The sequence below is a fragment of the Cyprinodon tularosa genome, unplaced genomic scaffold (genome assembly GCF_016077235.1).
Source record: "Cyprinodon tularosa strain WSP-4 unplaced genomic scaffold, ASM1607723v1 ctg555, whole genome shotgun sequence".
Lineage (NCBI taxonomy): Eukaryota > Metazoa > Chordata > Actinopteri > Cyprinodontiformes > Cyprinodontidae > Cyprinodon > Cyprinodon tularosa.
In genome coordinates this window covers 490,250-505,076 of record NW_024039291.1, presented here as the reverse complement: position 1 = coordinate 505,076, position 14,827 = coordinate 490,250, and the positions used below count along the sequence as shown (strand labels likewise).

The following is a 14,827-nucleotide window of genomic DNA, read 5'->3' as shown; positions in this document are numbered from 1 at the left end:
TGCTTTGTGAGCTGAGCTGGAAACCCAACTCTAAAAGTCTGATTAGTTCCTACCGTTAGCATTTCTATCCTCAGAATTAAACATGAAGGAGGAGACCTATGCAGAGTTCAATATGACCTGCCATCATGTTTAACGATTTCTTTCAGCTTTTATCATCATTCCAGTGTCACAAGTACAGAGCAACAACATTCAGTCTCTGCATTTAACCCCTCCCCTTGAGGAGCAGTGGGCAGAGCAGTGTGGGGTTAAGGGTCCTGCTCAGGGACCCAGAGTGGCAGTCTGTGGGAGTGGGGTTCAAACTCAGAACCTCTGGATTCCAAGCTCTATGCTGTAACCACTGGACCAGCCCTCCCCTATGAGCCTTTAATTCAGTTTCCAGCATGATATCAGACTGACTGAGGGAACCGAGCTGATTGCTCATTGACTTTGCAGAGCCTGGTTAAGCATGCAGCAACAGTGGAGAGAAAAACATCTAATCTAACATTCTAAAAGGACCTGCATTAGAACCAGGATCAGTGTGAGCGGCTCTGGGTGAAGAAACATTTATAACGGAAACCTTTTCTCTGGGCAAAGAAGACATCACCAACCACTGGTTTTACTGTTGGGCCAGTTTATTTAGGGAGACAGACTGGTTTAGTTTACGGCTATACCTGAGGAAAATATGTGCAACTATTCACCACCACCTCCCATTGCCTGGTTCTACTCCGCTCTTTTGTTTCCATCACTGTTTTTCCTGTTTTATTAGCGGTGCTTTTCTTGGTCCTGCTCATCTCTGCTCATAGGACCAGAGGGGCAGCAGCTGTAAGGAAAAACCTGGTAAATTAGGATTTAGTCAGAAGTTTAGTTAAAGGACAAAAAAAGGTCAGGTCATAAATATCACTCAGGGAGGGTCTGTGCACCAACAGTAGAGATGTTTTAAACATCTTATTTACAGCCACAGGGTTTCATTCTCCTAAGTTTGGTTCTCAAATCACCTCCAATGTTTGCTTTTAGTTAAAGTAAAGATGAAGTGTTTCAGGTCTAAAGCTAACTTCACTGAAGCATTTTTTAGAATCCATCTATTGCTGATTTCTTCCGTTTGTGGTGCACAGAAAGAGCAGGCTGGGGTGAGACGGATAAAGGGGTGAGATGAGGGTGACTCTGCCTTGATGCTGTGTGAAGAGCTGACTGTCTTGTCAGCCTCCTGTGTTCCACGGTGGCTATTTTTAACTTTGCATCATCAGACCAGTTCATTTACATGCTACTTCCACGCTTTGATCTCTGCTCATCAGAGCACAGCTGCTCCTTTTCTCTGGCTCTATGTTAACCCTTGGCTTCTTTAAATAAGCTGCTTCTTGTTTCCATTTTGTTATCCTTGACTTTACTTCCTTCCAGGAGTCTGTTGTTCTATTTGTTGTGTGGAAGAACAGAGGATTGGGGCAATGTCTCCCTGACAGACCGTTATGACGCAAACGCGCCACGAGCGTCCAGATAGGAGCTCAGAGACATCTGCTGTAGAAGAAAAGAAAGCCGTGTTTTAGATTCTGTTCTCTCTCAGAAAGACTAGAGCTTTTAATAATTCATAAGCAACAACATGCAGCTCCACTGGCTCTGAAACAAGAGCCACTACTCAGCAAATACTGGAGATAATTCCCTGAATCTAAAATATCTTCTAACAGCTTGTTTTAGAGAATATTTGTGTGTGTGCTTATAAAAGTGGAGCTGTATGGAGACGGACTGACATGCTGTCGTTCACGCTTGGCCTCGTGTCTCTGTATGCGTGTTCATGCTTTGTGCATGTATGCAGAGAAATATTTTTCCATCCCGTTTCTTTTTTTTTTTTAGCCCTGATTGCTCCTTTGAAAGAAGTAGGTCACCACTTTCTGTGCGGTTGTTTGATTGGATTCTCCCTGCGCTCTCAAAACAAACACCCACTGAAAACACATGTGCACTTTAAGCCCAGTTCTGCTGAGCGGCGTGCTCGGCTGGGACATTTCAGCAAAAAAAGTGGCAAACATTCAGGCGGATTAAATCTAAATCTGCAAAGGAAACAATTTATCTCTGCACATTATCATGTGGATTTATCCAAAGTCATCTAACTGGAAGCCCAAGGTAGGATGGGATAAAAGCTATTTAATAATCCATCGTAATTACAGCCATGATTTGAGTAAAGAGAATGAAGATCAGTGTGATGATGCACATTACAGGCATGACTGCCTGCTGCTGTGCAAAAAACCTACAAGCTCCCAGTTATCAGAAGGTGAATCCATTCCTCAGATTCCGCCCATTGGCTCCTAAATTATAACATTTGCTATTTTAGGCTCAATACATTTCTGCTTATTGCTCTCTTTCATAATTGCGGCAAAACAGTCATCTTGTCTATTTTGGGTGACTAATCTTTAAATGCTGCAACTTTAATATCCATAACTTTATTCCAAACATAATAGCGTGTTTATCCTGGTAAATCGTCATAAGTTGAATTAGGGAGTAGTAACAAATAAGACATTTAAGAAACCGGTTTAGATAAAGGAATCTAAAACCTTCTGTGATTAAATGTGTTAATCAATAAATCCGTTTTACAATTAGACACAGAAAAGTAAACAAACACTTATCAGATTATGGTTTTATTTATTAAATGGAAAATGCTTTAAAAGCTAATGTGATCCCTACAAAATCAACCTGCTGGGATTAGTGTCTCAGAAACAGCAACAAACACTGAGAACTATTATCCACAAACTGGAGCGAGAACAGAATGAGTGGTGATCTATTGGTTAGTCTATAGAGCTATGAATCTAGAGGTTCAAGCCCCACTCCCACAGACTGCCACTGAGCAAGATCCCCACATATGGATCCTTATTTATACCTAAAAACAATAAAACCCCTCCCTCCTGCCATCTTCCAGCAGTGACGTCACGGTGCGGTAAGCCTAGCGCCATTCTCCCCGCTTTCCAAGCTAAATCAATGGGAACTACTAGACACATCTGCAATCAACAACAATTATTGAAGATTTCCAGAGGACTTCACCATTGAAATTCACCAGAGCTATAGTGAAACTGACAATGCCCACGTGCATGGCAGCTGGATGCTGGAATACATCGGGGAAAAGTGGAAAAAAGAGTTATTCCACCTTTCTGATTCCTGATCCTCCACGGACGGGTTGGTCGTTGGATCGCCAACTTGAAGAGGGAGGATTTGCCATCGAACTTCTGGCCAGAGAAAAAACCCGTAATATGTAGCCAACATTTGGAAGAAGAATGTTTTCCAGATGACTTGGATAATAGCGCGTTGTGACAAACACCAGATACAGCACTGGGACTTGATCAACAGCCGATACCGCAACGTGACGTCACTAACCAGTAGGTGGCAGTAGTGTTCTTTGACAAACATGGATGCCTCCAGTAAAGCACATTCACATGAAAATTACTCTGAATTAAAAACACTGATCATTTATTGAACAGGATGGAATCATTTCAGATTTAAAGAACTTTCAGAAGTTTGGATTCTGAATATGAGCGACTTCTCCTTTAAAGGTTAATAATAGCATAAAGGAGGGTTTAAACCCCAATACTATTCATAACCAAAGAGAACAAAAATAACTTACATTTAGAGAAAAATAATTACATTTAAATAACCATGAAGACTTTTGGGAAAATAAGCTTTGACTCTGATTTATTTTTACATTTTTAGGAATTGTCTTTCTTATTCCCATAGTAACTTTATGTTATTTAATGTTTGTTTTTGCCTGAACACACGTCCAAAAGGGTGGAAGTGAAATTTAAACTCAAATCCTGATCAAAGAATTAACTCTGCATTTGGAATAAATTTACACCAACTTTAATTCAAAATTCAATAATTCATTAGGAAAAATCTTCCAACTTCAAGTCAAACATATTTCTGTTAACAACTTTTAAATATTGAAACTTGCCTTAACTAAGCTTCTCACAGAAAATGGTTTTAAAAACCACAATCAATTAAAAAAGCAATGATATCATAGATTAGCATGGATTTTATGTCTAAGAACCAAAGTTTATCTTAAAGAGTTGGAATGAGGTTAAATTAGATTTTGCCAAAAGTAGAGAAATTGGAATTGGCCTTCAAATCAATTAACAGAACAGTTCCCAATTAAAACGTATTATTATTATTGCTGTTTAATGCAAATCAGATATTCTTTATTGTCATACTAGTGTTTAAGCCTTTATTAAAATAAAGTTTGTCTGAACCTTATAAGCATGAGCTACAAAACATTTCAGCACCAATCAGTCACTATTCACTTCTTGTCAGTTTGCTTTAAACAACAGCTAAAAACATGAAATCATCAGAAATCACCAAAAACCCAAATTGTTTTGCTGGAAACCTTTTCAACTTCTGAGCTCCATAGCTTAGCCGCCCGTAGCTTAGCCGCCCGTAGCTTAGCCGCCCGTAGCTTAGCATAGCAGCCCATAGCTTAGCAGCCCGTAGCTTAGCCGCCCGTAGCTTAGCATAGCAGCCCATAGCTTAGCAGCCCGTAGCTTAGCCGCCCGTAGCTTAGCATAGCAGCCCATAGCTTAGCAGCCCGTAGCTTAGCCGCCCGTAGCTTAGCATAGCAGCCCATAGCATAGCAGCCCGTAGCTTAGCAGCCCGTAGCTTAGCAGCCCGTAGCTTAGCAGCCCGTAGCTTAGCCGCCCGTAGCTTAGCCGCCCGTAGCTTAGCCGCCGCTGTCTGTGGCCTCGCTGGATGGCCTGGGTGGAGACTAGCTGTATCCTACTACTTCCAGTCCTACCAGTCAGGCTCTGACCTACATCTTTACTATTATTCTGTGCTCATATCTTTAAGAGCTCTGATTGGTTTTCACGGTTGTGTGGGCGTGGCCTCTTAAGGCCAGATGTGGAAAGTCAAAACGGCTCATATAGAGGAGGGCTGAACAAGGAGATTTTTGCTAAAGGCATTCTGCCTAAACTCAGAGGAGTTTTCTTCCACAAACTTCCTCTGGGGGGTTTATTGTTAATAATTTTTAATCATCAAATGTAGAATATTAAGGGCCCTTTAAAGGTTTTATGCTTTCAGGTTTGTATAATAAAGTGTCTGTATTTGTTGTAGTGGATCCATCTGTGTGTGTGGGAACTGTCCATGGTGCTGAGTAGTAGATCTGGGCACAGCAGGGATCAAATGCTTTAAGTGATGTTTGAACAGACTGGAAGTTCACCTGCTGTGGTAGCCTCATCTGTACAGCTTTCCCCGGGCCCCCTCGGCCCCCCCGTTCCCATGCAGAGACCAGTGGGTTCTAATCACTAAATTACTGTTTTCTCCAGTCACCAAACTGCAAAGCTCACCCGGTGCTCTCTGGCATTCTCTCTCTGTTTTGTTTTTTTTCTTTTCACTTTGGTCTCTTTCCACCTCGTCTTCATTATTTTTGCCAAAGTCGTCTTCCAGGAAGCTGCCTCCAGTAGAGGAAGAGCGCAGCTGAAGGAGGAGGAGAGAGACGAGGGGATAAAGGTTGTGAAGGGGAGCAGAGAGAGAGAGAGGGTGCATAAAGTTTGGAAAGTGAAATGAATGTGATTAATGTGGTGCTGATGAAATAATAAGACAGCGAGCTTCCTTAATGAGAGCGCTGCCTCCTTGGTTTCCTTCTGCTTCTGTTTATCCATTCTGTTCACATCTTCTCCCTAAAATGGTTCTGAATCCTCACACTTACAGCATGAACTCATCTTTCTACGTCTGAAATCGACCACATGATGTAGCATTAGCTGCAGCTGCTGCTCCCAATGAGAACAAAACAAAATCAAAATGTGTTCCTATGGCAGCAGAGGCAGGTATTATAACAGTTAACCAATAAATCAAAGGGTCCTTGAATCAAACAGACACAGGAGACGACAATAACTATCCTGCATCCTCTCCTTCCTTTGTAGTTAAAATAGTAAGGGGTGGGGGGGATGAGCAGAGTACAGGAGGAAGGGGGTTGTCATGGGAACAGACATGAAGAACCCTTTGAGAGTGAAGAGATTTCAGACAAAATGACAGGAAGTGAAGTGATTAAACAGGCTTCACTGATACTGTAGCTTTAAATATAATAATTCTCAGGTTTTGCTTTTTAAGGAGCGATTGCTGCAAATTCAGAGACTTGATGGAATCAGCTGGGTCCCCTTAGCTAAAAAAATAAGGAAATGGAGAGTGATCTAAAGCTGTGTTCAACTCTATATGTTCAATTTCAAATCTGTCTGCATGACTAGAATCATTTTAGAGTACAATGATATATATATGTATATATATATAGTTCAACCAGCAGCTTTTCTCTCTGTGGATATGATTTCCAATGGTGTGTTTATGCCACACAAAGCGTTTAATTAAGTTCCTCAAGTGTCACCTTGCATCTCTCACCCAGTCTGCCAAAGCTGGGGTTTAGATGAACAGCACTTATTCCCTCAGATGTTTGGTTGATGAAAAGCAAACTGGATCCAATCATTTCCTGGACTTTAATGTTATAAAAATGTGCAAGATTGATTTATTTCCCTCATTCCATAAAAAGTCTACATCTCTGGACGTATGCGGGCATTAGCTGCAGCCGAGCCCATCAGATTAAACCGTTTTTTTCTGAAAAAACAAACCTAGCTGCTTTTTCTGGGTACATGAACTTCAAAGTACTCAACAAAAAACAAAAATTAACAAGAACCAAGAAGAGGAAGAGAGTAAAAGACGGAGAGCGGCTCAGCCAACTTTAGCTGCACTGGTTTCATCATCTGAGACAAATACAGATTTACAAAAGATCACATAATCATTTATTTACATTTAACATATTATTGAACTTTGTTATATAAAAAATACTTGAAAGGGCTTAAAATCTGAAGTTTTAGACTTAAATTAAAACTGTTTGCTTGAGGCTGGATTATTGGACCTAGAACTATTGGAGATGCAGAACAATGAGTTGGTCTCAGCTTTGGCTGAAAGGGGGGGGGGGGGGGGGGGGGGGGGGGGCGGTGTCCTAGTGGCTAGGCTTAGAGTTTGGAGGTTAGGACTTTGGGCCCCACTCCCACAGACTGACACTTTGGGTCCCTGAGCAAGACCCTTAACCCCACCCTGCTCCCCGGGCGACACACCATGGCAGCCCACTGCTCCCCAAGGGGAGGGGTTAAATGCAGAGAGGGAATTTCTCCAGTGTGAGATTAATAAAGTTCAACTATTATTCAACTTTACTTTCTACCATCGGATCATAAAGTTCCAGTAAAATGCTTTTTATCTCTGGTTGTAACGTGTTATAAATATTCTTCATTATGAAAAGATGGTAAAAGCCTTTTCTCTTTTTCAGCCCATCCCAACCAGCCCCACCAGCACGTCCCCCACACCAGGAGGAACCCTAGGCATGTCCAAAATGGACGCCCCCAGCATGCAGGACGTCTACATCCTCTCTCCCGTCTCTGGACTCTACAGCACCAGGTCAGGTCATGCGGAGAGGTTGTGATGACGCCCATTATCCTGATTATTTCCATGCTGCTGGTGATGAGGGTGCTGATGTTGATGACAGCCATAATGACAACTCTGTTCTCTGTAGGGAGGAAATGGGCCTCATGTCGTGTGATGACATCGGTCGCTACAGCGTTAGCTCCCAGTCTGGGTCTAAGGGTTCAGAGGCCATTAGCTACTACCTAGACCAGGACAGCGGTCAGTACTTCTCTCTGCTAGAGGGGGACGGACCGTCTGGGCCGGACTACGACAGAGGCCGCAACACCGGCGTCCGGCGGAGGGACAAAACTCCAACACATGGTGAGGCGGATTACAGGATCCCAGCGTGAAATGGAGCAAGAACATCTCTGGCACTGCGCCTCATCAGCCGACTGCATGTTCACTGCCGCCGCGGCTCCCATCCCGCGTCATTTCCATCATTTTCTCCTCCTCACTGGCTTCGTCGCTGCGCTGTATTCTGTCTTCCTCTGGCACACACACACACACACACACACACACACACACACACACACACACACACACACACACACACACACACACACAGTTACACGCCTTAAATAGAGCATCTAAAGATACTCCAGCTCCCTGTCTGCTCCACCACCTGTGTCCACCTTTTTCCCTCGACACCTTCCAAAGCAAGCTGTAACGCACCTGTCTGCCAATGCACCATGGGACTACAGCACCATATGATGTGCAAGACAAAGGTCACTGAATCTAAACAACCAGCCGCGTTCCTTCATGAATATATACGGCCGCTGGAAGTACTTTAGATCGGGGGGGCTGGGAATTAGTTTTATTGTTTTGGACAAAAGACCTATGAGCCTATAGGCCTATTTAAAATACAATAAATAAGAATAAATAAATAAAGATTCACTACTTTGTTGTCATATACAGGTCAGTGCACCAACCAGGGTCTGCAACACACAGATTTCATCAATCACATTAATCAGCTCTCAGGTGAATATATGCTCAGATAATTAAACGTCACAGTAAAACATTTGCAACCATCTAGCAAACCAAGCCAGAGCTGCAGAGATCATTTCATTACCTTAACGCCCTGCAGCACATTAGAAACTGGATGTTGGCTGGAAGGGCTAATTTTATCACGCTAGGTTGGGTTGCAGGTGCAACTGGCATCAGAGGCGGGCGGACAGTCTCCTCCCTCCGGCCGCTCTCTCCGTCGTACCAGAGTTCTTCTTCACTGCTGCTGGTTTTTCTGTCATTAGACCATTTAAATGAACTAGCCTGCTGCCTCCGGCGGGACACCTCTTTACTCAGGGACCACTAGCTTGCTTCATGTTGCCATGACAACGTACCTTCTGTGAACTTGTGTTGATTAGGCCTCATAATAAATAAATTAAAATCCAAATACACGTAATAGTAAAATAAAAATTAAAATTAATTTCCCAAAATATTCATTAGAAACTTTTAAATTGTGTATTTTAATACGTTAAAAAAACTCTCCCTCTCGCCACTAGGGGCGCTGCAGCAGCCCCACTTCCCCGCGGCCATGACTACCATCATCGGACGAGGAGTTCTGATGAATGTCTGAATGTCTGAGATGAATTCAGGCTAATTAAATGGATCCGAAGCAGCTAGAGAACATTTTGTGTTTTACAGTTAGTGTCTGAAGTTAGTGTCTGAAAAAACAGCAGCAGTTCAGAGGCTCGTTGATCCCACGATGCTTCTCCGTCTGCAGCTGCATCCACCTCCCTTTAGTAAAAAACTAATGTGGATCCTGACCTTTCACCCCGTTCTAGTAGATTTAAAGCTTAAAGTTCTGCTTTGACTTTGATCTGAGGAGATTTAGCAGAAATGAGCAGAGCAGCTTCTTTAGCGAAACAATAACTGGATTTTATGCTAAGAAAAGCAGGAATCTGTTTCTTCATGTTCAAAGTTCAGTGACACTTTGGTCAACCTGAAAAACATCAAAGAAAGAGGTTTTAGTTATTTTGAATTTTTTAAATCTTTATTCTTATTCTTATTGTGAAAGTTATTTTCCCCCAAGAACACTACATCCAGATGTTAGATTTTTCTTTACTTCTAGAATAAAATAATGAATATTTGATCAGGCTATTAATTAACCGCCCATTATGTCCATTTATATTAATACAGCCTCATTACAGTCATTCTGTTGAAAAGAAATAAATGTTGAGCAAATATAAAAAACATTAAACCAAAGATTTTCCCAGAAGGTTTAGGGCTTCAGGTGAAGCAGTTTCCAGTTGTAGAAGTCCTTTACCAGTTCTGCCCCACCTGCACAAACCCCCTCTGTGTCTCACCCGTCCTCCCCCCTAGCCTTCACCCGCTCCGTCTGTCAGCCAGACTCTGATTGCTGATTGGTGCTTCCAGGTGATCTCAGACCTGTTTCCATGCCTCCTGAATATAACTGGATGGCCGAGGCCAAGGAACCCAGCATGGGAAAGAGAGGGAGCAGAGGTACACACAAACACACTCAAATATGAGATCAGCACCTTTAGTTATAAATATTCAACTTAAACAAATGACAGGAAAATACAGCATGTGATCCTCCTAATGCTGTGGGATCCAAGTGTTGCCATGCTTTGCTTCATACTCAGCCCAACGCATCTCAGCTCATCCTCTGGTTTATCCATGGTGGCTCCCTTACAGATACATGACCCACCTGCTCTGTATCTAGAAATCAACTATTAGACATAAATGTGAGGAAATTGTTTTGATCCGCTGGCTGTGGAAGGAGAACGTGACCGATTCTAAGCAGTGAGGCTGGATCTGTATTCAGCTGAGGATCCTCCGCTCTACCAGCAGAAGGTCTATGAATAATATTAAAGTACAGTCCTCATGTATGAGCCTGGCCGGTCCTCCTCTTTGGCTCTTCCTGGCTGTTACTTTTAAATTCAGGGACAGAAAACAAATGACTTAAGATGTTTTATCTAACTGGAGTTTTTTTCACAGATGCGTTTTAGCAATAGACTTTTTTAAATCAACATAATTATTACAAACTGATGCTAGATGTGTCCCAGCTGTGATCGGCTCTTCCTGCTCTTTGCTTTGGTTTTTATCTGTGAAGCGTTCAGACTCAGCTGCTCTTTCTGTGCCATAGACGCCGTCTCTTCTTCCCTCCATCCATTTCTCTGAGCCACACCATCCTCCAGTAACCATGACAACCCTTGTCTCTTCATTTCCCACAGATTCTGACAATTCATTGCTTCGATACCTCAGCGATGACAAGATCCTGGTCATCGAGGAGGAGCCTGATGGTCCGGGCAGGGAGAGCCCGGGGGGTCCCCCGCCCAAAAGGCCCTTTCCCGCAGCCCCAGCTTTCCCCCCCCCTCCTTTTTCACCTCGGTGGCCGCGGAGGCCCGGGTCTTTTGGGGGGCCCGGGGTGGGTGGGTTGCCGTGGGGATCTCCCAAATTCCCACACCCTTCCAACTCCCCCCATTTTCCCCCCCAAACCTAAAAATTTTAAAAAAACCCCCCCCAAAAACCAACCAATTAAAAATTATTAAAAAAAAAAATAAAAATTATTTTATATTAAAAATAAAATTTATATATAAAAAAAAATCAAATTAAAACCCACCCATTAAAAAAAAAAAATTATCATAAAAATTTTAAATAATTCCCCCTCATTCCCCTATTAATAATTTTAAAACCCCTTATAAAATATCCAAAATCCCCCATTAAAACATATTTCCCCTAAAAAGGGGGTTTTTTAATTACCCTTTAAATTTTCCCCCCCAAAAGGGATTAAATATAATTACCTTCCTTTTAAAATTACCCCAAAAAATTACCCTAATTATTTTTAAAAATCACCAATTAATATAAAAATTTTTAAAAAATCCCCCCATTTTAAAAACAAATTTTCCCAAACCCCTTTAACCCCAAACAAAACCCCCTTTAAATATTTCCCCCAAAATTTTATAAAAATTAAAATTTTTTAAAAATTCCCCAAATTAATAAAAAAAATATTAAAAAATATATCATATTCCCCTTAATCATTATTAAAAACCCTTTTAAAATAAAATATTTTAAAATTTATTAAAATTTTCCCAAAAATTTAAAAAAATTTTTAAATATAACCCCAAAAATTCCCCCAAAACCCCCCTTAATCAATATTAAAAATTATTAATCTTTAAAAATATCCTTAAATATAAAAACCCTATTTATATATTTAAAAACTTTCCCCAAAATTTTATCCTTTTTTATCCCCATATTCAAAACCCCCTAAAAATATATTTTGGCCCCTCCCAATATCCCCTTTTATCTTAAAAATTTATCCCTTATCTTTAATTTATATTTATTCACCCTTATTTCCTCCCAAAATCCCCCCAATAAATTCAAATATTTATCCCTTTTCCCCCATCCTATTAAATAAAAAATATTCCCCTAATACTCTTATTCCCCCCTCCTTAAATTTATTTTAACCTATTTCCCCCCCTTTACCTATTTTTAAAAATACATCAATTTATCCAGAATCCTGTCCTACGCCAAAAGCTACCAAACATCCACACTCCTACACCCCTCATTCTTTCTCCACCTAAATCCCAGCATGGGCCTCCTATTTTCTCAACATCAGACATCACATCCAAAACACCTTTATTACCATGCATATATCATTCAAATTCCATCCTGAAACCATCATCCATCATCCCACTCCTTCCATCCCTCATCATCCATACTCCATCCATAACATCCATCCATCACTAAATCCCTTCCCCTTATATCCAACATATCATCCATACCATCCTATAAACCCTTTCCCTCCTAACCATATCCATTCACATCCCTCATTCCCATATCGATAATCCACATACATCCATATATCCTATTCATCCATCCCTCCAAACATCCATTCATCCATCCCAAACCCCTCATATCATATACCATCCATTATCCATCCATATTCCCCTCCATCATCTCATCTATCATCATATCCATCATCACATCCACCATCTTTCCCATCCTATCCTCATCCATCCATTCATCAACCATCCATCATCATCATATCAAAACATCCTCATATCCTACCATCATCCATCCATAATATAAATATAATTCAATATCATCCATCCATCCATAAACCATTTATCCACTCATCCATCATTTTCCATCATCCAATTTCCCTCATCCTCCCATTCATCCTATCCCTCACCTTACCCCATCTCCATAAACCATTCCATCATCCATCATCCATTTAAACCACCATCATCCAATCCATTCATCCATCATCCCCAAATTCATCACCAATCATCATCATCAATCCATTCATCCATCCAAACCATGCAAACCATCATTCATACCATCATCCATATCCATCTTCACCATCATCCACATAGCCAATATCTTCATCCATATTTATCCACCAAATCTCCATCATCATCTCAACCTCAACCATCCAGCCATCCACCAACCATATCCCCGAACCACCCTCCATCACCCGGGGGGGGGCACCCCCCCCCCCCCCCCTAAAAAAAAAAAAAACCCCCCTCCATCCATCATCCATATCATCCTCAAATCCATCCATCATACCTAATCCATCCATCATCCAAACCTCTCATCATCATCCATCCAACTACTCATCCTCATCATCCTCATCCATCCTTCATCAATCCATCATCCATCCATATCCATCAATCCATATCATCCATCCATATCCATCTCAACCATCACATTTTCCCCTCATCCCTGCCCTCAACCATCATATTACGAACACCATGTAAACTTATCCATCCAAACTCATCACTCATCCATCTCCATCCCATCCCTCATCCATCATCACATCCCACCATCATCCAATCCATCCATCCAGCATCATCCACCAAAATCCATCATCATCCTCCATTGCCAACATATAAACCACATCCATCCCCCTACATTATTCCATCCATCCCATCCATCATCAATCCATCATCATCATCCAAATCCATCAATATCCATCATCCATCCAACATATCCCTCCATCCAATCCATCATCATCATCATCCAAAATCATCACCATTTCACCATCATCCATCCCTCCAACATCATCATCATCCATATCCATCCACCATCATCACCCATCCATCTCCATCCATTCCATCCCTCCATCATCCATCATCCATCCATCATCCCTCCATCCATCCATCCTTTCCATCATCCATCCATCCATCATCCATCCTCTCCCTACCATCCATCAAATTTCCCTTTCCCTCCATCATCCATCCCACCTCCAACATCCATCCATCTCATCCATCTCTCCATCCATCCATCAACCATCCATCATCCATCCATCATCCATCCTCTCATCCAATCCAATCATCCATCCCATCATCCCCATCATCCATTCCCTCATCCATCCATCATCCTCATCCATCCCTCCATCCATCACCCCTCCAATTTCCCTCCATCCACCCTCCATCCATCCAACCCCTCCCTCATCATCCATCATCCATCCCCTATCCCCTCATCCACATCCATCCATTTCCTCATTCCATCCCATCACCATCCATCACCCATTCCATCATCTCCCTCCACTATCATCCATCATCCATCCCCATCCCTACCATCATCATCCATCATCCCCATTCATCCATCATCATCCATCCATCCATCCTCACCATCATCCATCCATCCATCTCCATCATCCCCTCCCTCATCCATCCCATCCATCAATCCTTACTTCCTATACACCAAAATTTTAATCTTCCATTCCATCTCCTCCCTTCTTCATCTTTCCTACTTGTAAAATTCATGATCTCCATTCCAATCATCCTATAAAATCATTATATTAACAATCACCTCTCCCAAAATACCAATATTCATCATCTCAATCACATATTCCATATTCCCTTAAATTCCAACATCATAACCTCATCTCTAAAAATTTTCATCCCTCCATTTATTCATCCATCATCCAACATTATTACCATTCCTTCATTTCAACATCCTATCCATTTATCCATCATCCAAATCATTTCTCCACACACATTCCAAATACCTCCATCATTACCATCAAATATCAAATTTTCCCAAAAAATTATCCAACATATCCACATCAAATCATCATCCCCCACCATTCTACATCCATATAAATTTTATCTTTTCCCTCCTCATCTATCCATCCCTATACCATTTATCCATCCCCATTAATCCTTCCTAAACATCAAACATATTCACCATCTCCTTCACACATGGAATCCTCATCCCCCTCAACATCCATATCCAAATTTCCATCCATCAATATAAACGATTAATTTCATCAATCTCATCCATTCCTCATTCCATCCTATCCAACCTACCTGAAATTGGGATGAGTCACCATATCCATATATCAATTTTCATTCCTATGCATATTTTGCTTTTCCTTGGGAAAGGCCGGTTGGGCCTGGGGGTTTTTTCCAGCTTTAGGGTGGGGGGGATCGCCCCACAGGGATATTTTATTATAATTAGTTTGAGC

At 41.6% G+C, this 14,827-nt stretch overlaps 1 protein-coding gene across 1 annotated transcript in view; it reads left to right on the top strand.

Annotated features, from left to right (window-relative positions):
• Positions 1-14,827, top strand: part of si:ch211-26b3.4 (connector enhancer of kinase suppressor of ras 2) — a 125,229-nt gene that overhangs the window by 83,965 nt on the left and 26,437 nt on the right. The window contains exons 10-13 of the mRNA XM_038305312.1: positions 7,259-7,386; positions 7,502-7,713; positions 9,766-9,852; positions 10,584-10,740. Of these exons, the coding sequence (XP_038161240.1) occupies positions 7,259-7,386; positions 7,502-7,713; positions 9,766-9,852; positions 10,584-10,740 (584 nt within the window). The remainder of the gene's footprint in view (positions 1-7,258; positions 7,387-7,501; positions 7,714-9,765; positions 9,853-10,583; positions 10,741-14,827) is intronic.